This window comes from Pelecanus crispus, chromosome 10 (assembly GCF_030463565.1).
Source record: "Pelecanus crispus isolate bPelCri1 chromosome 10, bPelCri1.pri, whole genome shotgun sequence".
In the NCBI taxonomy this organism is placed as follows: Eukaryota; Metazoa; Chordata; class Aves; order Pelecaniformes; family Pelecanidae; genus Pelecanus; species Pelecanus crispus.
In genome coordinates, this window is record NC_134652.1 from 20,474,060 (window position 1) to 20,500,414 (window position 26,355).

Consider the following 26,355-nt stretch of genomic DNA (forward strand, 5'->3'; position numbering starts at 1 on the left):
TCTTAATTTACAGCTGGCATGCTGGAAAAGCTTTTTTTTTTTTTTTTTTTTTTACAGTGTGTGGCCCAGAGGTGTATGATGTGTACTACAAAAGTTCTGTGTGTTTTCTTTAAAGAAGTGAATCCTGCTCCTTTGGGAGCATATCTAAACACTAATATTAGCTTGAACACACAGCTTGCCTATCATATGCCCTCAGGATGAGTGCGGCCTATTATTTTTATATTGTGATTTCTGGCAAGGTCTAAAGGGTAATTAAGCTGGCTTAATACACTTTCTCTTCAGAACTGTGGGGTTTTTTTGGGGGGGGGGGATGTAATGTAATCAAAGTAGATAAAATAATTTAGACAACTGCTATTCATCTAGAAGTATATGCATAGAAGCTGAAGCCAATCATACTGTCTTAAAAGTATATATATGAATAAAGAATTCAGTGAGACAGACCTGGAAAAGGGCCATTCTAAGAACTTGCTGCAATCTGTGTTCATTAGAGTTCAGGATAAAGGATGCTATTTATTTTTGTTACCTAGATTCCTGTCTAAACTCAATAGTTTACCTCACATGCCTGTTACTCGTTGTCTTTCAAACTGTAAGCTCTTTGCAACAGCACATGTTATTTACCATGTCTGCATAACCCCTGGGTTCCAGATCTTGTCCAGCTTCTGACTGTTAGCACATGTTTCAAACTTCATTGTACTAACCTCATTATTTAAAGTATAGGTCATCTAGGTGCTTGGAACAGATACTAAATAAACTCGTTAGAGCAAATAACTTTGTATGGTTCTTCCTTCTCACTCTATCTAGATCTTTTTATCTAACTCTAGATAGATCCAGAGAATCCCTTTCAGGATAAGAACTTGATTTCAAATGAAAATTTCTACTAGAGGGTTGCTGGAGAAGACACATTTCTCCAAGGGACTCCGATGCATCTCTGCTATGCCAAGATGTGATGAGGGTCAGCTCTCAGGTAAAGGACTTGTGTTTTCCTAAGTGTTTTCCACTTAATAACTTAGCCAAAGCTTGAGCTATACAAGGCTGGAATTGGGAAAAAGTCGGGGGGGGGAGGGGGGGGGGGGGGGGGGCGGGCAGGGGCAGGGGAGGAGGGAATCGCCCAAACTGATGTATTTGACTCTACTATATATAATGTAAATTCACTGGAGCGATGAAGAGGTGTACATAGCTGGAAGTCACAAAAAGCCAACCACTGTTAAAAATCTCTAATTCTCAGAATGCAACTGATGCCAACAAGTGACAAAAGAAACAATTCTTGTTTCAACACAGTTACTGTTGTTTAAAGTTCATTTTATTGTTGTGTTTTATAGGTGAGATTTGTTTACAGATTCAGGGGTAGTGCCACTGAACTCCATCTTGACAGAGCAACAAAATAACTCCAAAACAGGCTAGAGCAATAAATATCAAACCATTCAATCTAAAATGTATAAATATAAAAGTAATTTCTGAAAATGTAGGAAAAACAGGAATCCATTTTTCTGTTTTGGCCATTTGTGTAGCAACATCGCTATCATCCATCTGTATCACCTCAGATCCAGCACAATTATCTTTATGTCTTTGCCAACCACATGGGTACATGGCTGCAGAAGAAGTCAACCCATTACTCACAGAAATCAGTTTCAGTAAAATAGCATATAAGAGCTATTGTTTCCTTTTAATTTTCTGAGCCTGCTTAATACTATGCCTATCTATCCAACTTTGTACCTATCACTGTGCCTGTTTGCAGGCAAACCTGACCGTCAAAGGTATAGACTGCTGAATAAAGCAAGGACTACAACATACAATCAGAAATAAATTTCTAAAGAGGATATTGCTTAGTGCTTGGCCTGTGAAATGGATTATAGGTCTGTGCTACCCTTTATGCATCAGAGCATAGGACACCTAAAATGAAGGGTGAAGGTGTTGTGTGCTGCATTAGAACAGGTTATAGGGGACAGCAGCAAGGAAAGCGTGAACTCTGTTCTCTTCCTGCAGTAGCTTCAAATATGTCTACCCACATGATGTTCTTTTAAAGCATTTAGGATGACACTGTGTCTTTAGACACAGTCATGACTAAAGTAACAACTTGTTTTGGGTCTGTGGACAAGAGCTTTTACCAGAAACCAGACAGATGCAGATTAGGATTGTTCTAGTCAGGTTTCATGAAGCTTCCTGTATTATCACCCCTGATATTTTTCCTCCATGAAATGAGACTATGATCTTACTATTTTTGTTGGAAGATCAATGTGTTTTGGGGATTGTACTTGAAAGGGTATTTGCATTTGATATGTGTTACCAGCAGTGTGTCTGATGAGTATAACTGAGCTCCTGTGGCCAATAACAACTTCAGTCATGACCTAAGTCTGTAAAGGACCACTGAAAGCCTATCTGGAACAAAAGTCTTAAAATCTTTCAGAGTTGGACTACCTTCTCATTATCCCTAGAGTCAATGATAAAAGAACAAAACAAAATAAAGAAACCCAACCTCTCCTTCTTTTGAGGAATAATTCTGACAGTCCTACAAAAAAAAGAAGTAAATTCCAACGTCTCTGCATTCAGTCAGTTTATTTTGAGCTATGTGAGATGCTCTGTATTTGACATGAGCCCCCGTTAAAAAGTAATTATTCAAAGGCAGAGATTGTTGTTTTCCAGACAACAGTGACATTTCTGATAATTCTGACTGACTATACTGTTCAGCCATACCTATAGCATACTATGCTATTAAAACATCAGAAGATAGGGTAGTTACTGAGAAAGGCTTGTGAGAAGCTGGGGGAAAATTATGGGCAATGAAGGAAGTGGGGCTTAATCTACTCATAGCTGCACTTTTTAGCAGCTGGGATGTTCAGCTGGGGAGATGAACTGAATGCTTTGTTTAAAACCTGAAGAGTTCAGGAACAACTCCCACCTGAAACTGTGGCTTTTCCTTCTGAAAACAGGTAAAACTGGTGACTGATGGTAACTGCCTCTGGTTAGCCACCATTTGAATAGCAGTGTGTAACACTCATTTCATGGCTTGTTATGGACTGCTTAAGTAGAATTCTGATGTCTACCTTGGTCAATGAAGTAAGGGTAATGAATTATTAAAATGGAGGGGGAAGTACAAAGAGACCTAATCTGAAACACCCATCATTTCTGCTTGCAGCAGAACCATGGGCAAGAATTTGAATAGTCAGAAACATGTCAGATTACATACTTACATTAAATAACCTAGGCTCCTTTGTATGTGGATGGAATCCCTTCTTTTTACAAGCAGAAACTTCTAGCATGCCAGCATTAGTAAGTCTGAAGATGCCGGTGCTGGAAAGCAAAAGATGAAACTACTGTTACATACTGGCCCCATAATACAAATCCGAGGTTTCACATACAAATTGCTTAGCTTAACAGAAGGACAACAGAATGGTACTCAGTAACCTTTGATACCCAGGAGCTAAGGCTGGGTTGGATTCTTAAAGACATTTGAAATCAAGGGGAGCTGTATTCCTGTAAAGAAAGAGGCGATGAGGGGAAGGGGAGAAAAAACACAGTACTGTTGCTATTCCAATTAGGCAGGCTAGCCTATTAAGGGCCAAGGTTAGTTCATATGGGAACAAATACAAACCAGAAACTTAGGTGTTCGGGATTGCATTTCACTCACTGAAGAGGAACAACTTTAGAGAGAACAGCCTTTAAGCTAGCTGTGTAAATGACTAGTGAGAATACACATCCTCCCCACCCTTTTAGGTTATCAAGTAATACAAAGCACTAGGGAATGCACTGCTGCATATGTACGACCTAACACTTTGAGTATTGAATAAAAAGTTAGAAAACTCACCCTTCTGTAAAGAACATCAATACCTAATAACTACAGCACAGCCCCTGATTAATAGATGTTACAGATAGCAGCAACAGGTTAGAGTTGGTTACAGGTTATTAGCATAAACTATGAAAGAAGTTTGCAACACCAGAGATTTGAAAAGGTAGGCAGACATTGTGCTCTGGGTTACAAAGCCTAGTGCTTGTGCACTTGCCACTCAATCTGTATTTACAGCTCTGCTACCTGAATGGCCCATGCAGGAAATCAGGCAACCAGAATGGGATTCATAGAAGTGATCTACAGGGGCAGAAGGCCAGAAAGAAAGGCTGAAGAAATGCAGTCTAAACAATGGAGTTAGTGCTGGGGCCTTGAAACTCCAAGCACACCAAAGCAGAGTCACAAAATTGAGGCTGGAAGGAACCTCTGAAGATTGTCTAGTCCAACCCCTCTGCTCCAGCAGAATCACCTTGAGCAGAATTGCCACGGTCCTTGTTACCCAGGACCATATCATGTCCAGTCAGGTTTTGAATATCTCCAAGGATGTAGACTTCACACCCTCTCTGGGCAACCTGTTCCATTATAAATCTTCACTTTGATACTTACACAGTTCCAGGTTTTTCCAGATACTTATTGTTTGTATTTTATGAAATACAAAAATAGGACCTTATTATCAAAAAAGTGATCTTTATCCCTCTACTCCCCAAACTGCAATTTTCTTATCGTCCTAGAGAAATACATCTAACCCCTCCACTTCCTCATCAGACAGAATGAAGATAGGTCTATGGTAGGGCACTGGCAATGAGGTCTCCAGAGGAACAGCTCCTGTCATCACTACTTGCTTTGAGCGGAGTATAAAAATAAATGAAATTTAAAACCTGGAGCTGGGAGGGAGGAGGAGAGAGAAGCCAGAAACAATACTGTGCATATAGACTGACTGGAATGTAAGTCTAAACAATTTACAGAAAACAAACTCACAATACAATAGTCCTGCCCTTCATCCCAGCTGATGTGCTGTTTGTATCTGATCAAATTTTAGGATAAGGAGCAGGGGAAAATATCTAAATATTACTTAGAAAAATCAGAACTCACTCATTATGCTTTGGTGAACAAACAATTGCAATGGCCTCTGGCAACATTAGCTGATAAGAACAATGAGTATGAAGATCAACACTGGATAAGAATGCAGTTTGTGTTGGATGTGTCTACAAAAAGAAAGGGAAAACTCAACATCATGAAATATTCCTTACAAATCAAGGTCGACATACATTCAAGAAGGAACAATAGTTTGTCACTAGTGAAAGCATCAGTACTTCCCCAGGTTGGTTTCTTAAGTTCCTATTAACCCAGATTCTATGTTGTTAGGGTGGCTTTTCAGTATGAGGTTTATGGAGGCACATTCACAACCGGATGTACAAGCAATTTTCTGATCATGGGGGGGAAAAAGGTGGAATGAAGCACAAGACAAAGGAAAATGACTTGATTGTCCAAAATCCCTGAAAGTGAAATTAATATAAAGTTTAAAAAAAAAATACCCCCCTCCCAATTTTGAATATAATAGAAAAATAAATGGTATTAGAAAGTAATAAAATACCCCTAAATCAACATAAACAAAAGTTGCACTGGGAAAAGCAGGCCCATTGTGTCAAAAGAATGCCTCAACTTCATTAACAAATACTCATCTGTGGAGAACATTAGTACTCATTTACATCACTACAATTAGAATTAAGTGAGCAAATTAATTTGGATTATTCCAGTTATTTCCAAGGTTTCTTTCACATCGTATGCAGAGCTGATACAGAAAAGCCAGAATCTATGAGTCACACGTACATGGATCCAACCCAAAGTGAGGAGATCATACTGATCCTGAATACCAAATAATTCTTCTACATTCTCCATGTCGCAGTAGTCTGGTCCTGCAGATTGCTTTGGCACTATTACATGGGTAATAGTAAATTCATTATGTGTCTGTAAAACAAACATTGACTTAGAGTGGAACAAAATAACTAATAAATAAATGCTGAATCTGAAAGATGTCAGCCTATCAGCTAAACCAAAGCAGCATAGCTCCACTGATTCCAGTGCAGCTATGCTCACGTACTGCACCTGAAAATACGCCTTAGCTTTTTGGCATAAAAACATATAAGGAAGCATTAGTAACAACATGAGATTGTTGGATTGAAATGCTCGCAGAGACCAGTGTGAAAAGGATATCCTTTAAAAAAATTAAAAGGATGAAAAAAAGAGGTTCGAGAATACTGTAAGAATTTTCTGTGAAACTTGGATCATTACTACTCTTGCTATTCTTTTTCTTTATACAATTCAAATACACTTGGACATCATCATTAAAATTCTTTGTATGCCAGCATCAGCCATGACATCTTTCCCTGCTCTGAAAGGACATTAAGTGTTATCTAGGCCAAAGGAAAAAAACAGCCTGAAAACCGGATGTTCTACAGCTTGATGGGGGGATTTTCTTCTTCTTTTTTGTTGTGCCATTATGAATTTGATGACTCCAGTAGATTCTAACAGTCTTTATATTTCATTGTCCTGTAACTAAACCTCACTTACCTTAGATGAATGCCAGAGAAAGTACTCGAAAAAGCCTGTATTGTACAGCGTGCTGAAAAACTTGCTACATTTTATAATGACAGCAGTGTAACTTTGATCAAATGTTTCCCCAATAAGGCAAGCCCGCGCTGCTGAAGTGACCACTCAGGTTACAATATATTAAGTTAATTACATTAAAGACTAATCGTTTAGATCTGCTTTTGCTCTGAAATTGATACATTACAGGAAAATACAGCACTATCAAATATGCCTTTCCCCATAAAAATGCGAGGGTTAAACTGTACCAGTTTTCCACAGAGAATTCCACATGTCTCTATTCCTCTTACTGTATTTGCCTCTGCTAGCAGCAGAAATTTGTGACAGAGATCCCTGGGCAAAATGACGCCTCTGAGTGCTTCGGCCAATTGAGCTAACAAAAAACAAAACAAAACAAAACAAAAACAAACCACAAACAAGAAAAAGGAGAGAGAGATAAAAAGGCATTTGCAGCTTACACAGTGAAATTCCCTAAAATAAGGAAATATACACTGCTACAGGAAATTATTAAAAATGAAAGAATTGTACTTACCACATCACAGATTTCTAATGAGAATAAATCTACAGCACAAGCACTTCACCCTAAATTGAGGTCCCCTGTCCATGAGACATGCTCACTAGCCTGCCTGTGAGGTGACGGTGGGTGAGCTGATACCATTTCCCAGGCCAGGGTTTTCCAGGGTGAACCACTGCAGGTTCTGCTTCTGTTCCCTTAAACTCCACAGCAAGATTCAGACTTCATTCCACAGGAACACTAAGGCTCTATCTCTAGATCCATCTATTGGTACTCAGCTGGAAAATGTGAACCTGTGCAACTAACCTCCTCTCTTAAAATGAAGAAGCTGTGGAACTCGTGTGTACATTAACCTGTTCATGCTTATTTCACTGTGGGCTTCCTCATGGTGAATAAATACATATGCATATGCTATAAGCAGCAAAGCAGCAGATAAATTAAAAAAAAAAAAAAAAAAATCTTTGCACTTACTCTGAACAGCACTTAAAGTAGCCGCTGGCTGTAAGACCCGGTTTACTGGAGGCAAATGTCCAGCACAGCCAGATGTGCTGCTGCTCTCTTTTTTCTCAAGCAGTGCAGTAGATAAGGAACTGTCCTCTGGTACAGAAACACAAGACAGCATACTTCCATCTATCTGTTCAGACATAACCATGCTCTCTTTGATTTTCTGATCTCGAGCTAGCTCTTGCTTCTTAAGCTGATCCTCAAAGAATTGAAACTGTTCAGATTCAAGCTGCTGTTGCCGCATATGTGCGATTCGTTTCTTCTCTGCCTCTATTAGCTTTTGATGCTCTAGTTTCTTCAGAAATTCAGTTTTACGTTTGTTCTGAAACATATGCAAAATAGTGACATTCTCAGAACACTAAAAAAAGCTACAAAAAATGAAGGGAAAGAAGGAAACTAATTGTTTAATAAACCCATCAAATCCTGTCATTAAAAAGTAAGTCTTTTGGAACCTGTTTGCTGAACTGGCAAATACAATTATATCCCCAAAAGTAGTATGATATGGAAGGAAGTATGATAAGTAATGAATTCCTAACACAGACCTTCCAATCTGCATACCTGTGGTGCTTTGTGTTCTTTCTCCAGTAGTGATAGCACTTGCCTCACTTACCCGTTTATAATAAATTCATTAAAAAAAAAAACCAAACCAACCACATTTCAGCACAGTGATGATGGAGAGACTAGACACAAGCATAAGCCCTTACAATTTTCAATGCAACAAGAGATCCATGACCACAGGGGTTTTCTGGGTAGATTTCATAATCCATTTGGTTATCTGGTTTTGTTGCTTGTCACTGCTGTTTGGATAGGTTTGTCAACTTTCTCCTGCTACTTTCTTTCCTCAGTTTGCCCTGGATTGCTTAACCCAGCTTTGGTGCATAGCTTCCTCAGCCTCAGACACATTAGGTGCCTTCTCCACTCTGGTCTATGCCCCCTTGCCCCCAGGCCACCTGCTGTTCCACAAACCGCAAGGGAAGCTTCAGGTTTCAACAGCTCTTCCTGCTCCCCAGTAAAGGAGAGCATCAAATATCTCCAGAAGCAAAGGAAAAAAACAGAGCAAAGTAATTTTGTAAATGTCATGAACAAAATAGAGTAGGAAAGAAAGCATCAAACCAATCGGTGACAGGAATATGGGCTCTGGGGGTTGGGTTGTTTGGTTTTGGTTATGTGTCGTGTCCGTCCCCGTCCCCCCCCGCCTTTCTTAATTCTCTAGGTCCATTACAAGGGAAGGAGAGAAAAGGTGGTTTTTCTCAGCTGCTCTTTCCAAGACAAGTTTTTAAAACCACAGGTCCTGTTTTCAGTGACTTCAATACACAAGCTGCAAGTACTTATGGTTACTTAAAGAATCAAAGAGGATCAATTCAAACTTGAGCACACTCAGAGCCAAGGGACCTTTTCCACATACTCATGTAAGTGTATCAACAGTATCCTCTTCAAAACAAAATCAGTGTACCGAAGACCTATTCAGATATTTGTAGACTTATTATGTAAATACCACAGCATATTTATTTCCAAGCACACACTTGTATTAACTTATTTTCAAATGACCAACTGATTAGGTTTTGAGAAGTGAAAAGTCATTCTAGGCAGCCTGTGAAATGACTATGTTCTTGCAGAACTGGCATTTTACTGCGCAATTTTTAAGAAGATTTATGTAACAGAAAAAAAATTTCATACCAAAGATTTAATAACCATATGAAACTTACTGTGTTTTGCATGTATTCTTGATATTCTAAGTTATATTTTTTTAAAAGATCTCTCTTCAGTTCATCTGTCCGTGGAAATGCAACCTCCTTCAATTTCTTTGGGGTGGGGAGAAAGATAGATAAGTTTATTTTTCATTTTTAAAAGAACTGCCTGGAAAACAAACTCAGCTGTAGCACAGATTTAAAAAAATAAAAAGTAAAAAAAAAACCCAAAACCTCTTCTAGGAAAGAAAGGAAGAAATACACACTAAATCATCAGCTTGCGAAACTTCTGTAGTACACTGCTTTCAATAAAGCTATATTAATTTATATCACTGAAAGTTGTGACATGACTACTTTTATCTCAAGGAAAGATTAGTCCTTTGTCTGGCAATCTGTTATCTCTGTCTTGTTTAATAGGTGTGTGATGACTAACATTTTTGATGTAGGTGTAATTTATAAAAAAGCTAAGTCGAACTTTCAGTGTTTCAGGTAGGATCATCACATTTTTCTCTGGGACTCCCTGGACAGAAATATGACGGCATATGCCCATTTCTAGGTTGGAAAAAAATTAGTTTATTTGCAGGGGTAGCTACAAATGTAGCTTCCTATGACAGCCCTGGCATTTTCTAAAATAAAAACAATGCCCTATGTTTTCTACTGATGCAGAGGCTATTACAAAATAATTTAGAAGCGGCAGGCAAGGCCATGCACTTAATCCTACTGAGCACCATAAGAAGGAGTGTGTTAGATGCCCTTTCTCAACAGGGATGTTTTCCCAGATCATGGGCTACAGTCAAAATTTGGCATGAAGCATTTTGGCCTTGAATATGACATTATTCAGCTTTAACAGTAGAGAAAGCAAGCAAATATGGCAGCACAAAGCAAAAGAGACACTTATACTACTCATTGGACAATTCCAGATGTTTTAAGCTCAGTATAAGGCTGTACTTGAAATTCCTCTGGGGGGGGGGAGGGAGGAAAAAATCTGGTAAAACAACAAGTACATATTTGGTAATAAAGAAAGCAAAAATATAATTTGATTATTTAGCAGGGTAAGCAAATACCACACGGATACCATCTCTCTCTCCCTCTGTTTACTATAGTCAGTTTGGACCATTAGCCACTCATATAACTGGGACCAGAATCAAAGTACCATTAAATTAGCGTATTTTTAACATGTAAACTTTCAGAAATAGATGTACGTGTGTTTCCAACAATCTACCAACTTATTCAGAGACCATTCTTGTTTACCTTTTAAAACGATAATTTCATTTCCAGTAATGATCAAGTAATTAAACCAAAATAAAACATGAATGACTAGTGTAGAAAGATATCAGAAATTCAAGCTGTGGTGGCTGCCGTGGGCTATGTGTGCACTAGGGGAAAAGGAGTGCTGGGAAAGAATGGACAGATTCTGGTGGAAACATTTCTTAAAGGCCAGGAAACCATAACCCTACCTTAATAATATCTTGTTTTTCTGGTACTGCACATTGGTGATAGTCTCGGTGACTGGGCAGCTTTTCTACAAACAACCTAGAAAATTAAACACGCATGTGTTTGCCTCAGTAGCCAGAGGGATATCCACAATAGCTTTTATGTTTGCAGAAAAATCAGTTTCATATCACTCTTAAACACTGAGTTCCAGACAACCTGGAGCAGGTTTCTACACATTCATTTGTTTAAAACAACACCTAAATTCTTGTATAGACTTGTATAGGACACATAGGGTAATGACAGGAGATTATTTTCTACATCTGAATATATTTTGGTTTTCATTAATAGTTGGGTTGGGTTAAAAAAAAAGGACTAACTAGCAGCCAGCACCTAAAAATAGCCCTCAGAAGCACCCTCCACCCTAGCCAGTGTTAATAAATCCTATTTCTACTGTCTTTTTCTGTTCTTAGCTGAAATGCTGAATCTTAAATGGGAAGTCCAGAATGCAACACTGACTACCATTAGTTTATTTTCACCAGACCAAGCTGCACAGCTAACTGCAGTAATATTAACCTACCTAAATATCTAAATTATGGCAACATGCAGTTGCAAAGAGTTTGGAATACACAGCTGCTATCATTCTTTCAGCAATGTGTGCAATGTTCACCTGCAGACCCTCTTTTTATAGAGATACATACATTTAAAATTAAGTGGAATAAGAAAGATTTGGTCTAGTTTTCAGAGTATGAGGCAAATAAGGGGGAGGAGGGAAGGAGGTGTCCTATTATAAAAGTTTTAAAATATGCATATAAACCAAAACCTTTCAGAAGTAAGAAAACAAACCAGTCAATCCTACAGCAAAACTAGGTAGTTAAAAAGTTTGAACCTGCCACTGATATATTTTTCAGCTGGCTATTTTAAGCGTTGTAATGAAAGCTGTCTGGATTTGGGGTTTTTTTGGGTGGGGAGAATAATTATACAATGAACACATATTGTGGATTTTGCACTTACTCCTGTAAGAAGCAATAAATTATACTTAATCCTTTGGGGGAAGAAAAGTAAACAGAGGCAAAAAGCCATTTTTTCATATTTTTAAAGTGCTGTGCAATACTACCATCTTTAAGATTGGTAGAAGCTCATAGGGTGTAACTATTAAAGGCTCAGAAATCTTATCTAAACATTGCTTTTTAAGCCATGCACTGTATTTAATCAACATGCTGATAGATACAGAATAATCTGTGGGAAACAGTGCTCATAGCATAGCCTGATACAGTTAACTTAAACCTCCCTATATTCGTGTAGTTCATACCTGGCAGTTAACAGATGGATAGGACTACTATACTAACAGCTGAGATGACATTATAATAGAGCCTGTGGTTAGAGTAAAGATCTCCAAAGAACAAAGCTATTCTGCAAGAACACACTAAACATTTTTCTCCTAATCCATAGGGGTGCCCCATTTTCACTGCAACTCTTCATTTCAGTTTACTCAGAATTATAAGCTGTAATGACTACAAATGTTTTCTTACGTTATGAACTTATTATAAAAAACAAAAGCATTCTCCAGGTTTCCCTCCTCCATATATACTGATGCCATTCGCTCCATCTCTACTCCAGATCTAAAGTAACGACGCGGAGTGATGTCTTCATTGATTGTGATATTGCTGCCAAGTTTGCTTAAGGCACGTACTCTCTCTTCTGGGGTCAGAGAGATATCTGTGTGGTCAGGAATAGCTACTAGCTTTTTCTGAAAAAGAGAAGAGATTAGCAGAGAGAACCAGGTATTATGTTTCACTTTCAGTAAGTGACCTCACTCAAGAAAATCAAGGAAAATCTTCAGCTTTTTTCTCAAAATAGGCACTGGTTTCCCCACCACTAGCCACAGCTGAAACATTCCAATGTGTTTCTCAATTGCAAATCAATTGTGATTGCAATTACAAATAAGAAGTGATCTTATCCCCCTCCCCAAATGCTCAAACTACAAAAAAAATCCCAGGAAAAAAAATTAGGATAAAATTAAGTAAACCCCTGTAGAAATTATCAAAGGCAACACAAACGGTGTCGTCTTCAGAATCCCCCACACATGAAATTCTGTAAGGTTCTGCCTTAAGTTACTGAAATAATTTGGTGGAGGGCCTGAATACTCAGACTCCTACTACATGATGTATAGGGTATGACTGCTGGGTATAGTTCAGCTAACACAGCAGTAAGTTTCCCTGGTCACTCAACAGTTCACTTCAAATGTTCATTTCCAGTTTCAAATGAGGCAGTTAAAACCTAAAAAGTTAGAACTAACTCTACTGAAGAAGCATATCTGGTTATTATAATCATTACCTTCCTGTTAAGTGGATAGATAAGTGGCTACTGCAAGTTGTTTCCTCTTTGATGAAAATTTTTATTCTTTCTATTCAAAAGGTTCACTTCAACTTCTTAAAAACCTGATCACTGAAACAAGCTAAAACCCCATAAACCACATATATAGAAATAAAATAAATTCCAACAAAACCAACAGGCAGAACGTGCAAGGAACTGGCAACATGCAGGAAAAGACCCTTGTAGCTGGCAGCCAACACTGCTAAACAGCTCTCTTGAATTGTTTCCTATTTGAAAGAGAGGGTGCTAAGCCATTAAAGCATTTCTTTGTAATACGTACCAATGAGCTAACAGTGAATGGTTGTTCCATGTTGTTCTCTGTCTGCAAACCAAGGAGCTTGCTCTTTTCTTCCAAAGTTTCCATCTGACTGCAAAGGGCAGTATCAATCCAGCGCTCAGTATTTGCAGCCAGCCGTCTCAGGGTTTATTAGCCCAAGGGAAGCTTGAACATAGATATGTTGATTGTGGTCATGTGCTGGAAAAAATATGACAAGTCATTCAGATCAGAAAGACATTCAAATGTCACATAAGTTTGCACGCCTGCACCCACTCATCACTTCAGTATCACAGGACTTACATATTTAATAATAATCTAAACTTCAGCAGGCATCTAGAATTTAAAATGGGACTGCATGGGGACTTAATAGGACAGTTGTGGCCTAGCTAACCTGTTCTAATGTTATTACAGTGGATTAGAACACAATATAACAAATTATTTTTACAATTTTTAGAGCAACTTCAAAAAAATCCAACTTTCAAGCATTAAGTGAAAAACTAAAAGGTCAAAGACTAATCACAGAATCTGTGTTTCCTTGAGCATATGTTCTGACAAACATATTTACAAACAGTGTGAATCTGGCATCTTTTGTGCTGCTAAGCCTGTAAGTCAACCCAAAACTTAGCACACAAACTCACATCAGTAATGTAAAGCAGAGAAAATATTTCAAGCACCACGTGTTCCACCTGCACAGCTTGGTGACTTCAACAACACTCAAAATACAATGAACTCTGATCAATCAACTGATAGTAATTGCTTACTTGTTCAGAGCTGTGTAAGAAAGAAACATTTAGACATGTTGTGGTCATCAGCAAAAAAAAAAAAAAGAAAACCCAAACAAAAACCAACCAAAAAACAAAAAACCAAAACCAACAAACCCCTGAAAGGGAACTGAATTATTTAAATTACACTGGAAATATGAACATGAAGCTCCTAATGTGTTTTTTCACTTCTGTACACTCAATCTAAACAGATTGGATCCTAAAAGTCAAAGGCACTTTATATATTGCAATAAACATGCTTTATGCTTTTGTAAAAGCATAAAGAGTGGGTTCAGCAAAGATATTTTCCCAGTACACCTCTCTCTAGAGGCCAGAGGACTCTGGGTTAGAGAAAAACAACTCTAATGTGTTTTTAGCTGGCTGCATTTCTCAAGTATTAATTTCTGTATTTGGGTCTTCCTAGTTTTTTTCCCCAAAACTAACAGTATCTATTAGATCAGTCTTTAATTTTAACAATTAGTGCAAGTATTACAGGAGATATTAAATTAAGTAATCATCCTGGTTTACTTCTAAAAGCCCTTACTGGTATACTCATTCCACCTTATTAATTAAATCTTACTCTGCTTTTACACATGACCTCCCAATCTCAATGAATATGTTCTTGCTTGACTTTATACCCATGTTTTCCATTTTCAAGATTTTTATGCTCATCGTCAGGTATGTCACAGGTCTGTGAATTCAATTTCAAGACCTGCTTTTTTTTCAAATTAAGGTATTCAAAATGCTTGCACAATTTGTGACAAAAAAAAAAAGGGAGCATGGCTTATACACCCAAGACATCAACATTAGTTGTGGTTGCAGCACTAATGGAAACAGTTCTCCAAACAATTTAATTTTACGTACATGGAGCTCTGGTGTAAATGATCAGCTTGGCAGGAGAGCCTACTCATTGCCTATTCATGGGCTGCAGAAAGGCCCCATGGGACCACAATAGATGAATATTTTTGCTTTAGCCTACACCAAGAAACATACTGCCTTATGGCTAGTTCCACCTGAAACCCTTCTTCAGCTGGACCACTGTAGATGTGGTAGACTGCGAAAGGAGAGGGCTAAAAGCTTGGCCAGCACAGGGCTCATAGTAGTCTTCTGACCCTGCAGCTCAGATTCTAAGCAGAAATAAAACCTTCAGTAAGAGACACGACATTCATATGCCCTGTGTGGCTCAGGAATAACAATTAAGAAAAATATCTGAGAGCTAAAAAGCATATATTTTAAAACCTTTTATTCACTCACTTATCCATCACTTGTGGATCTTCTTTTTTTTTTTTTTTTTTTTTATTTTCCCTAGAAGCAACTGGGAAATCTATGATAGCTGAATGGAAGGCTGGTTTTGGTCTAAAGTATGCATCCAAGTATGACAAACTGCAAAATATTCTAGTCATTCAATTTATCAAAAAACCACCATCGCTAAAGTAAAGGGTGCAGAAATTTATTTCTATTCAATTCCCTATTTCAATTAGCAGCTTTTGAGCAAACAACTGCTTTTCAAGCACTTTCTCCCTAACAGACTTTCTCCAAAATCTAGTGAGGAAATAGACACTTAAGAGAATGCTTTTGAGATGTTTCCCTATGGAGGACATAGGATATGGATTATATGCTTCTTTCAACTATTACCACACCTTGAAGACCTTTCAGCCTAGCTGATAGGCAAGTGGAAAAATATTAGTGCAGCGAATGGGAAACACAAAAGCCACGAACTGGTGTTTTGGTTTGGTTTTAGGGGGGACAGTATTCCCGAAGAGGTCTTTTGTTAAGGAAGCCTATGGTATCCCTCAGCCAAAATCTCTTTGGAACTGGCACAGGGAGACATCATGGAACCCTTTACTTGCAAATATTTCTCATCTTGGTTGCCTCCAAGAATATTAAAGTTATAAATATAAGTAATTTAAGTGATGTTTTTCAACTTAAAGAAGCATTAAAAATAAGGAAAAAAAAAGTGTAACAGCAGGTATTTTAAAGAGGAGACATCTGGTAACAGCAGAAACTCACACTTCCTTAAAATCATGTCAGAGCTTTGAAAGGATGAAGAAGCTCTACAGAGAGCATGAGTCAAGGCACAGTGCAAGAGCTTAGCAGAAGAATCGTTGCAAATAAAAGAGGAAACTGACTTTTAAAATTTTGTTTCAGGAGCCCATTAAAAACAGACACTGTAAATAAAGAAGAACTACTATGTTGAATTTGTATTACTTTTACAAAAATGTCAAATAAGACTCAAATATATTAGCTATTACAGGTGGCGGCATAATTTAAAAAAAAAAAAAATCCTAAAAAGAATGTGGACTGCCTTATGACTGCACTCCAATTTATTATCCTTAACACGTGGACACACTGGCCAGAATTATAAACTACTAAAGTGCAGAAAGTTAAGCTTTACTAAAAACACCACCAGAGGCATGTCTGCCAGTTCCCTGGAAAGCCTCTGTGTATAATGTTCCTCGTGGCGCAGCTTCACAACCGCCTTCAGCTGGCCAAAGGCCAACATACGGCCAAGGGGCTCCCCTCACCCCCACCATACTTCTTTGTACTTCCACTTTGTTGACATCGTTGACTTCAAGGCAAGTTGTAGCTGATCCAAAGTAAAATCAAATGGACTTTTAAAATTACTTCCTTCCTTCTCAAACTCAGAATGCAAGGGAGGAGGCTGAAACATGAAGCCAGCAAAACAGACAGACTTGCCCCTTACTGAGGCAGTGCTGTCCTAGGTTGATATGAGCTGGCTTTGAAAATGCACCCTAAGAGCTTGTGCAGTGCCTACAAGAATTACCCAGTCCTGATGAGTGCCTCTCTGTCTTCTGGAAATACACTTATATTTCACTCTACAGGAGCAAAGAGAAATTCAAATATCAAACCTGTCTGTGAAACTGAAATGAATTATATTCAAATAAACAAAATAGTTATGCTAATACAGTAAACTGCACGCCAACCCCAGCCACAGGGGAGAAGTAGCAATGCTAGCTTGGAGCTGTCTTAGTATATTAGAGTGCAAAGTGCTCTAAATTCTAAGATTAAAGATGCATTTTCCTGCTTTACAATTTCAGGCATTCCAACTAGCTTAGATGGACTTAAGTAATGTTTGATCAAGAAGAAATATCTGGACATTAAGCATGCAAATCAAGCTTTTTCTAATAATGAACTTTCTGACAGTCATTATCAGAATATAAGAAGTTAACAACCACTCAATAGTTAAGAAACTTTTCTTGATTTCATTCATAATGGCACTCCTCACCAAATCCCATTTCCTCCTCAAAACCCACTTGTTTTCCTATATGATCCAGCTTATCATACTAAGCATTAATCCTTTGTAAAATCCAGCTTTATTAAATCAAAGGCCTTCAGCCACAGGAAATAGAGCAAAGTGAGAAAATCAGCATTTTAAATGGCATTGAAAGTCATTCTTTCTGTTCAGGCTAACAAACATGGTGCCAAGTACCAGGGAAATGAAAAACAGAGAAAGCAATTTTAACTCAAAAGTATATGCAAATAGTGGTACGTGAAGATAGAACAAGTATATCAAGACATATCAAGTACCTCAAGAGTAGGCTAATAAGGCAGAGGTGGTATGAGAAGATCTGGAGAATGCATACACAAACTCTCACAGTTTTCCAAGAGGTATAATATCATAATTCATCACAAGTTCTCCAATGCCCTCACAGCTTGCTGTGTGCTGGCATGTTTCAGACAATTGCCAGGACAGATGGATGTGGACAAACAAGAGACACTCCGCCTGTGGTCAGAGCCTGAGAGGTGTGACCCAGCTAAGTTTGCAAGCTACAGAACTGTGCTCTGTGGCAGCACACATGGCTGCACAGCAAGGCTTATCAGCCCAAGTGCAGTATGAACTATTTAAGTTACACAGTTTGTGTTTGCAACGCCTTGTGTGGAGTCAGCTCACAGTCTGGGCAGAGCGAGCTTTTATCGGCCTTCATGCGTTCCTATGACAGGCTCTGCAGTGTCTGTTTAGTATATCTCCTTCACCAATACAACCTGACTGTTTGAGATGACTGTACCAGCAAAGACAACAAAGCCAAGCAGGACCATGCTCTGCCAAAGGCTGCCCACAGTGACTGGCAGTACCCCGGTGGGAGTTGCGCTGCTTAAACTTTCTGGAGAATACAGCCACAAACTGGAGCTCAGAGTACCAGTACCTCCCAGAAACCAGCTGACTGGAGAGCATGAGGACTGAATTTCAACTTCTTATCATCATTTTAAGGCTGCTTTTGCTTCTTCAGTTCTTCAGAAGAAGTTTTAAAATGTTGAACGAGCTTTTTAGATTTATAAATAACTGCCTAACTTCAGTATTGGTTTAATCATTAGTTTTCACTTTCTAACATTGGTTACTTTGAAACATTGTTATTGGTTACTTTGAAACATTGTTATTGGTTACTTTGAAACATTGTTATTGGTTACTTTGAAACATTAGTTTCCCCTTTGTAACATATTTTTAAATTCCGTGAAAATTAGTCATAACACACTGACTTCACTGCTGTCAGCAACAGTAGTCAATATTTTGACTATTGGTCTTACTAAAAAAACTGCATTAAAGACATCACTGGTAAAATTTTCCAAAGCACTGTTTTCATTCAAAGCTTAGGTTTTGTTAAGAATAACAGGGACTTGGGGCATTAGCAATGATTTATTCTTTGCATATTTTTAATAGTGGATTATTTCAGAAATACTCATCCTTTTGTTTGAATTTTTGATGGAATGTAAAGCCCAGATGTGGTTCCCATGAAAATCATTCTCTTCAGTTCATTGGGATCAGGATCCTTACAGTACATCTAGAAATATTTGCTAATATAGGAGCTAAAATGTGGTATAGTTCCACTTTTTACAAACTACTCTTGAGAGTACAGTTCTGCATTCATCCCATGATAAGAAAAAGCTTACTTTAATATCATCATGAAAAGTTAAAACAGTAATACTCTGTTTTACTGTACTGTGAAGTGTGATGATTATAGAATCCTAGAATAAAGATGCATCTCAAACCATAAAGGGGTCCGTTCTTATTAAAATAGCCAGATAAGCAGGCAAACCCCACCTTTTAATTACTCATAATGGAACTAAACTGTCTCAAACTTGAAATAGGGCACATCCAGTGACTGCCAAATGAAGATAAAGGACTGTTTCATGCCAGTAAGACACTCATGATGCAGATACTTGTACTTCTGTACTTTGAAGTGGATGTTCAAGTGAATTTGGTGAAAAATAGGCTAGAAATTCAGGCACCTAACTCATTCAGCATTTTTTGAAATGCCAGGCCACGTTTTGGCACAGCACATAATTATTTATACACACACTTGGGTTTGATATAAAATATGCTGAAAACCAGCCTAAATAGCACACTGCCTTCTGTTGGTTCTCTCCAAAAAGAAACAGCATGTTCATCTGTCAACATGTTTTTTGAAACAACCATTCATCGTTACAGCAAGTGATTCAGCTAGTATAGTAAGTAGTCTCTTCTGGAAAAAAACAACAAAGCACTGAATGTCATGGCAAGATCATTCTCTTGTGCAAAGAAAAAAAACCCCAATCAACCAAAAACATCAGAATGGCCTTTTGATGAAAAGAAGCACCACAAGGAACTGCTTGCTGAGAACCCCACATCTCTGAATGGAGAAGTTGCTCTTCATAGTAGGAGCTACTAAGCTTGGCTCTAGAAAAGCCTGTCTCAGTAGCGATTCATAATTTAACACTGTTCCTTAGCTCCATGGCTCTGTTTAAACAGTATTGCCAAGACCTCCTCCCAGGCTCCACTAGCTCCCAGAGGCAGCTGCTGAGCTATACAATCACGTCTCCTAGAAATGGGTCAAGGTTATATCCCCTTTTTCACCTGCTGTGAAGGACCAGTCCCACCCACCTCCCAGCACACTGCCTAGAGGTCTCTCTGCAGACTGTGTCAGTGGTGTGCAGACAGCAGCATCTTCACCTGCTTGGGTACTGAGAAGGAGAAATCACATGCAGAGGAGATCCTCCATGTACAGATATGCCAAACCCAAGTCTTGCCCATACGGTTACATCACTCAGTGCTGTATCTTACATCACAACACTGAGCTTTATTTTTGTCTAAAGAAAATATGGGTCACACAAGGGTCTGTTTTCCCACAGTTAAAAAAAGAGTTAGAACAATTATTTGAAGACTTTTAAAGTCGTTCTGTGAATATTTGGATGACTGCAGTTAGTTAATATAGCTACTTGAATATCATTGACTGGCTGTTTTCTAGGGACAGTTTTCCTTTTGGAACAGACACAAACATTACTTCATTAAGAAGCTACATCAATAAAATTAGATTGCTACAGGGTCTGCTAAGACTCTGATAAACCACTATGATATGCAGATAATGTCCAACATGACACATGCAAAAACATTACTCTTACTCCCTGCAGAAAATATGAATGTAGAACCTACAGGCTTTTCCCATTGCTTCAGAGCACAGAGAACTCTGACCTTCACCTATTTTCTCATTCATTTGTATGCAAACTGTTTTGAAGTCAAGATCTAGTATGTCCATGCTACTACAACATAACCCTATGCATTTGAGCTGTATACGTAGGTGATGGCTCACTATCAGATTAATTAATATGCTCTGTCTACAAAGATAGTAGTCACATTTAAGAGAATGTGCTGAAAACCACACTGGAAATATTGAACATTTAAACATGCATCTGTGAACTGCTGACATTTCTTTCTCTTGTGGTTTCTTGTGTCAAAACAAAACACAATCCCTCCTTCCCTCTCCCTTTTTTGCTAAACCCATTCAGTTTCAGCAGAAAAGCATTTTTAACATAATGCATAAAGTATCACCAGTGCTAGAATGTCTTGGATTACAATCAATAGCTGCCTTAGGCAGTCACTGAAATACACTTATGCGACACAGAACAGCATCTTTCCAGTGACCCACCAAAAGGATGTTCTAGACTTGGTGTAGAAAACCAGTGCCATTTCCTTCCTTTAGGAAATCCACAATAATTCCCTGTCAAGATTAGTGTACCAAGGCACTTTAAGCCAGAAGAGGGCAGAAATAAAAGAAATAGCTGTTGTTATATAATATGTTCTTTGATGATTCAGCTGAAATGCTGAAAAGAGAGATACCTGCAATACATAACATCACTGACAAAACTAACTTCCACCATGAAGACAAGAAGCTGTGTTGCTAAGGGAAACAAATGAGAGGCTAAAATCAGCACAGAGGTCTGCAACACTTCATAGGTTTCCAAGAAACAAAGAAAGTATGATTCCTTGCAAATCCTCAGGTTTCACAGATTTTTCTGCCTGTAGCCCTATTTCTCTCAGAGGCAAAGTCCCACTAGGATAGAAGGCTTAAGAACCTTCCTGTTCTTCCTTTAAAAGGCAATGATTTTTTTGGGCAATATTTGCTACTTAATTTTATTACCCTTTCAGACTCCATAACCTCTAATGCGGACTTTTATTAATTGGGTGAGTAACCCGTTGCAACCATCAATTTCTGTTCATAATGTAGGTGACAAAAAAAAGGGGAATTAAATTTAGTTGACATTTCTGACATACAAATTCACAGTTCATCTGAAGTCTATTAAATTGCCTATAAACAAGCAAGCTTGGCTTGTGGTCTCAAATCTAGAAAAAATAATTCGGGGCATTAGTTCAATGGATTGTGACTGTTTTGTACATGAATGGGTATGTAAGCAAAGTGCAGGTAAAAAACTGGTAATGGTATTACCTACAGGACAGAGTGTGGTCAACCAGTGCAAATAACTACCAGTTAACCTGGCATGTTTCTCCAGTACGATGCTTATACTAAGATAATACAGTTAGTTGACTTCATAATGAAGTCTTTGACCTCCTGCCCTATCCTAGACGATTCAGGATGTCTCATGCTATGAGCAGATGGGAAAAAAGCCCAGGAATGCCTGGCTCTACAGGAAGAATTCAGTGTGCTTTAGACCATTTTTTCTATTTGGATATTTACAATAATGTCTCATTTGTAAGTTCGCTTAGATTGACAATAGCAAGCACATGTTTTATAGCAGCACTGACTGTAAACCAGTCAGCTCACAGGGCTGCTTGAAAGTCAGCTGAATTATCCAAAATACCAAAGCTGAGCGCAATGATTTGTGGCTAACATTTTATACACTTGCAGGCCAACAGGCTACTCATCCCAGTAAAGGATGGGTAGATGCAGATGCAGAGACTACCTTTGAGCCTATTTCCAAATGATTTGTTTTTCCCTTCAGGATGAGTCCAATGATCTTTGCAGCCTATCCAAGCTCCTTTCCATATCAATGGAGAGAGCTAGACATCTCTGAGGACCTTTTGACAGTGGTTCAGAGATGCTAAAAGAGGAAGATGTTTTCTATGTTGGTTATGTAGTGAGCCCACAGCTTCCCTAATGCAATTCCGTATGTTGTGTGCTGCACTGTGAGTCATCTAGAGCTGCCAGTAGGAAGTGGTAGGCAACGGGTTGTGTCTGAGCAGGTGCCTGATTCACAGCACTACGATGAGGTATCATCATCCACGTAAGATTGAAAATGCTGGATTTTTATAAAAGGGATGCCTATGCAACAACAGCACTAAGCCACTACACATGGATCATTCAGGAACTGTACAAGCAAGACCATTTGCTTTCACGGACTGATACTTCTATTTATAATGGAAACTATGACCAGAAAAATATGTTTTCTGGCATGGGAATCTAACTATTAAATATTTATTAAAAGGATATAGACAAAGACTTTCATTACATGGAAGCAAACTAAGTTTCAGAACACAAACTGGAAATGTAATCTTTGACACAGAAATAAAGTCTCAGGAGTCAGAAAACAACAGAAAAAATATACTATGCATACAAGTCCAGCAAACAGAGACCAAATATTTATTTTTATACAGCATTTGCTCAGTGTCTTCATGCATAAGTCACCTTGCCACTCGCTCAGCAGCTGAAGATTTCATGACAACCCTCACCTTGAGCTATACTCTTCCTCAGCTTGGTGATTAACTTCCAGGAAATGCCTTAAGGCCTGACCTTGAGTGTACTTCATGCACATAAAGAAAACCACATGAGAAATGCCTTCACAGTATCCCCACAGCAATATCAGTAATACACATGATTGCAGGATTGATCAAGACACTGAACCCTATTTTTAAACTAAAGACTACAAAATATGCCCCCCCCCCCCCCCCCCCGGCACTTACAGCCATTTAAAATACTATTAAAAAACCCCATAACTATGAAATTTGTACCTACAAAATTACACAGAATTTGGAAGGAATGTTTCTTACACCCTACTGTGATCTATGAAACTCTGGACTTGTCAACACTGGCCTTTGGTTTAGTTACTCATACCTTTAGCACCCAGACATGCAATATACCAGGCAGAAATGCATTTAACATGTCAGAAAATCCAGCTGTTAGAGAGTAACACAATATATTGCCTCAGTAACACCCACAACAACAAACCTGGACTCAGTTCTCCTAGGAATATTTCATGAAGTTCTGAGACTGTATCCTATTTTCTAGGACCTGATGGTCTAAGGCAATTTATCAAATATATGCTAACTACGTCTTTGGACAGTCAACCACTTGAGCCTGCAATGAGGACAAAACCCACTTCTGTGAAGACAGAACTTTCTCAAATCGAGTCTTCGCTTGAGGAATGAACTCCCTGGGAACTACAGTCCATCCAAGACCTCAATCTCACCGCTTTCCATTCTCAGTAAAAGGTGGGTTTTTTCCTGCCCATGACTTCTCAGACGAGTATTCAGAACCACGTGCATATTAAATAAAAAGAATTCCAAACCAAGAGGAATTTCCACAGAAAAGACTTTTTGCCACCCTTCTGAAACAAGACAGTGCATCCACGTGCGAGAGAGGTGAATTACATTCCTCGGCGCACATCGGAGGGACGCCTTAGATGCTACAGAGGTCAGAATGAGGTAGGTACAAAATGAGGTACATGAGCAGAAACAGCCTGAGTTACAGATGCCTAGCGAAGGCGATTTCTTCTTTTTTTACATTCTTTCACTTTCTGTTCCGATGACAATCTTTCACATGTATACGGAAATTATTTAGAGTACCCCTATAAGCTCAGCTTCTCTCCGAAGCGCGGTAACATTCTGAACTCTGCTCCCCACCGCACTATAATCGCCTATTTTTGTAGACGCAGTGAAACCAGCAGCTTTACCCAGCCCGGGCTCGCTGCCCCCCGCGCCTGCCCGCACGCCCCGCAGCCGCCAGCGACAGCCCGATGCCCGCCCACGCTGCAGCCGCGCACCCGGAGCTGCCCCTGCCCCTGCCCCTGCCCCCCCTCGCCCCGAGGCGCACCCCGCTGGGGCTGCTCTTCGGGACAGGTCCGCCCTGCGCGGAGGAGGGCGATCCGCGACGGGCCTCCGGGCATCGCGGCACCTCACACCTGGGGCGGGGCGGGGCCGGCCCGGCCCGATCGCGCACCGGCGACGTCGGCTGGGGCAGCGGAGCTGGCGGAGCCCGTTCCGGCCACGGCCCCCGCCGCTCCCCGGGCCCGGCGGCGGCAGCGCACGGCCCGGCCCGGCCCGGCCCGGCGCCACCTCTTTCTCCCTCTGCCCGCAGGGACCGTTGGCGCAAAGCGGCGGGATGGAGGCGGGGAGGCAGCGCCCGGAGCGGGGGAGGCGGCGGCTGCTTACCGGGTCTCGCATCCGTGTGAGCGGCCTCGGCGGCCGGTGCTGCAGACAAAGCGAGGGGCGCCCGCCCCGCCGCGGGGGGCGGGGGGGAGGCAGGAGCGGCGGGGCGGCCTGGGCCTCCGCCGCCCGGCCTCGCCTCGCCCCGCCGGGACTCCGGTGCCCTGGGCGCCCTGCGCAGGAGCGGCGGGCGGGGCGGCAGGTGCCGGCCGCGCCGCGCAGGGGAGCCGAGCCGAGGGCCTTGCGCCGCCGCAGCCGGCCCAGGTTACGGTGCGGGGCGAAGGGAGGAGCCTGCGCGGCGCCGGGGCGAGCGGCGTGGCCGCGTCCCGCTCTGCGCCGCGGGGTCCGCCGCCGCCCGCCGCTACAGCCCGGCGGCCGCGGGCGCCGCCGCGCGCACGGGGCCGCCGTTGCAGCCCAACGGCCGCGCGGGGAGGCGGCGGGCGAGGGCAGAGCGCAGCCCACGGCGCCATCCCGCAGCGGGGCCCGCGCCCACCCGGCGTGTGTCCCCTCGGCGCTTCCCGCCGTCCCGGCGTCAGTCCGGCCACGGCTGAAGTAAGTCCGCGCCTCCTCGGGTACCGGCGGGCACGCACGCCTCACCTGGGCTAATCTGCACCGGGGGTGAGGCTAACCGAGGGGAAAAGCGTTAGCACCGGTGCTGAGGAAGGTGTCTACGGGTAAGGAGGAAGAGGAGGAAGGTTGGAATGAAGGTGCGGTGGTGGGTATGGGACAGCGGTACCTGGGAAGAGGGGTCGCTGGAGAGGAGGGGACTTTCTCCCCGAAGGCAGGGGAGGTAGGGGTTTGTGGTAGGAAGAGAAGCTCAGCCTGGGTTTCTGCGGAGGCCGTGCAGTGCAGTGCAGCGGGCTGGCCCAGGTCTCTGCTAGGAATGTCTAGCCAGCGCAGCAGTTGCTCCATGGTAAGTTTGGATGGCCTTCTTGGCGGCCCTCTGCTGAACTTGCTCAGCAGATATTGATCATATTGACGTCTTTCCTGGGGCCCAAACCTGGACACGGAAGTCTAGATATGGTCTAAGATACTTGTATTTAGCTCATCCTGCACCCCCAGGCGCAGTAAGGGCATTTCTTTTCCTTCCTTTCGTTGTGTGTGTGGCTCAATGGTTCTGGGTGCCTGGCATCCCACCTTTGGTGCTGGTGGCTGTGGGGTGGAGCAGCAGGTCTTGGTCCTGGCTTTAAGAACAGGAGGGACTGATTTGGGCAAGCAACAAAAATCCTATTTGTTTTAACACTACCTTGTACTCGTGGATTTTTCATGCAACACCGGTTGTTCCCTGAGTTTGTTGAAAGTGTTACAAATACAGGCTCGTGCTCGTCTATGCCATGGAGGGTTTTCTCTGTGTGCCGTGGGGCTGTCGGGTTAATCCTGTCCTGAAGCAGAGATGCAAGGGACCCTTACAATGCTGCAAGGATGTTGTCTGGGTAGCTAACAGTCTTCCGAGGGGAAGTCTAAGGGGTCAGTGTTCCTGGTCTCTAGACACTGGCCACTCCAGGACTGCCTTCCCGCTGGATGGCAATAAGAAGATAGCATTTGGTTGCTGGTAACTCTGGCAAGTGGAGAGCCTATCTGATGAGCATTTGGAAATTGTTGTCTTCCATTAGAGAATTTGGCAATCCTTTGTAAAACTCGGTTAGGTCAGAGGTGGTGTTAGGTTGAACATTAGGCTGACTTAGGTGTTCAGTATGGAAGACACTGCACAGTGTGTTCTTTCCCAAGCAGTGTTGGTCACTGACCTGAATGCTTCCCTGTAACC

At 40.9% G+C, this 26,355-nt stretch overlaps 1 protein-coding gene across 3 annotated transcripts; it reads right to left on the reverse strand.

Annotated features, from left to right (window-relative positions):
* Nucleotides 1-1,292: 1,292 nt before the first annotated feature.
* STAMBPL1 (STAM binding protein like 1) lies at nt 1,293-24,632 on the reverse strand. Of its 3 annotated transcripts, none has more exons than XM_075717883.1 (11): nt 24,597-24,632; nt 13,182-13,376; nt 12,058-12,275; nt 10,552-10,627; nt 9,113-9,208; nt 7,374-7,728; nt 6,637-6,761; nt 5,612-5,749; nt 4,874-4,986; nt 3,189-3,288; nt 1,293-1,589 (listed from the first exon to the last, which is right to left on the reverse strand). In XM_075717883.1, the coding sequence occupies exons 2-11, from the start codon at nt 13,263-13,265 to the stop codon at nt 1,533-1,535; spliced, it is 1,362 nt and encodes a 453-aa protein (XP_075573998.1). In that variant the 5' UTR covers nt 13,266-13,376; nt 24,597-24,632; the 3' UTR covers nt 1,293-1,532. The 3 variants fall into 3 exon arrangements, with proteins under 3 accessions (XP_075573998.1, XP_075573997.1, XP_075573999.1); XM_075717882.1 differs by lacking the exon at nt 24,597-24,632 and adding an exon at nt 17,489-17,597; XM_075717884.1 differs by lacking the exons at nt 1,293-1,589; nt 4,874-4,986; nt 24,597-24,632 and adding an exon at nt 17,489-17,597 and having other exon boundaries at nt 3,226-3,288.
* Between the last annotated feature and the right edge of the window lie 1,723 nt (nt 24,633-26,355).

Excerpts from the sequence above, each read along its gene's own strand:
- STAMBPL1 (XM_075717883.1), bottom strand. The coding sequence starts at position 13,265 with ATGGAAACTTTGGAAGAAAAGAGCAAGCTCCTTGGTTTGCAGACAGAG. Across the intron at positions 12,276-13,181 it reads CATTCACTGTTAGCTCATTG|AAAAAGCTAGTAGCTATTCC; the intron begins GTACGTATTACA and ends TCTCTTTTTCAG. Across the intron at positions 7,729-9,112 it reads AAGAATACATGCAAAACACA|AACAAACGTAAAACTGAATT; the intron begins GTAAGTTTCATA and ends CATATGTTTCAG.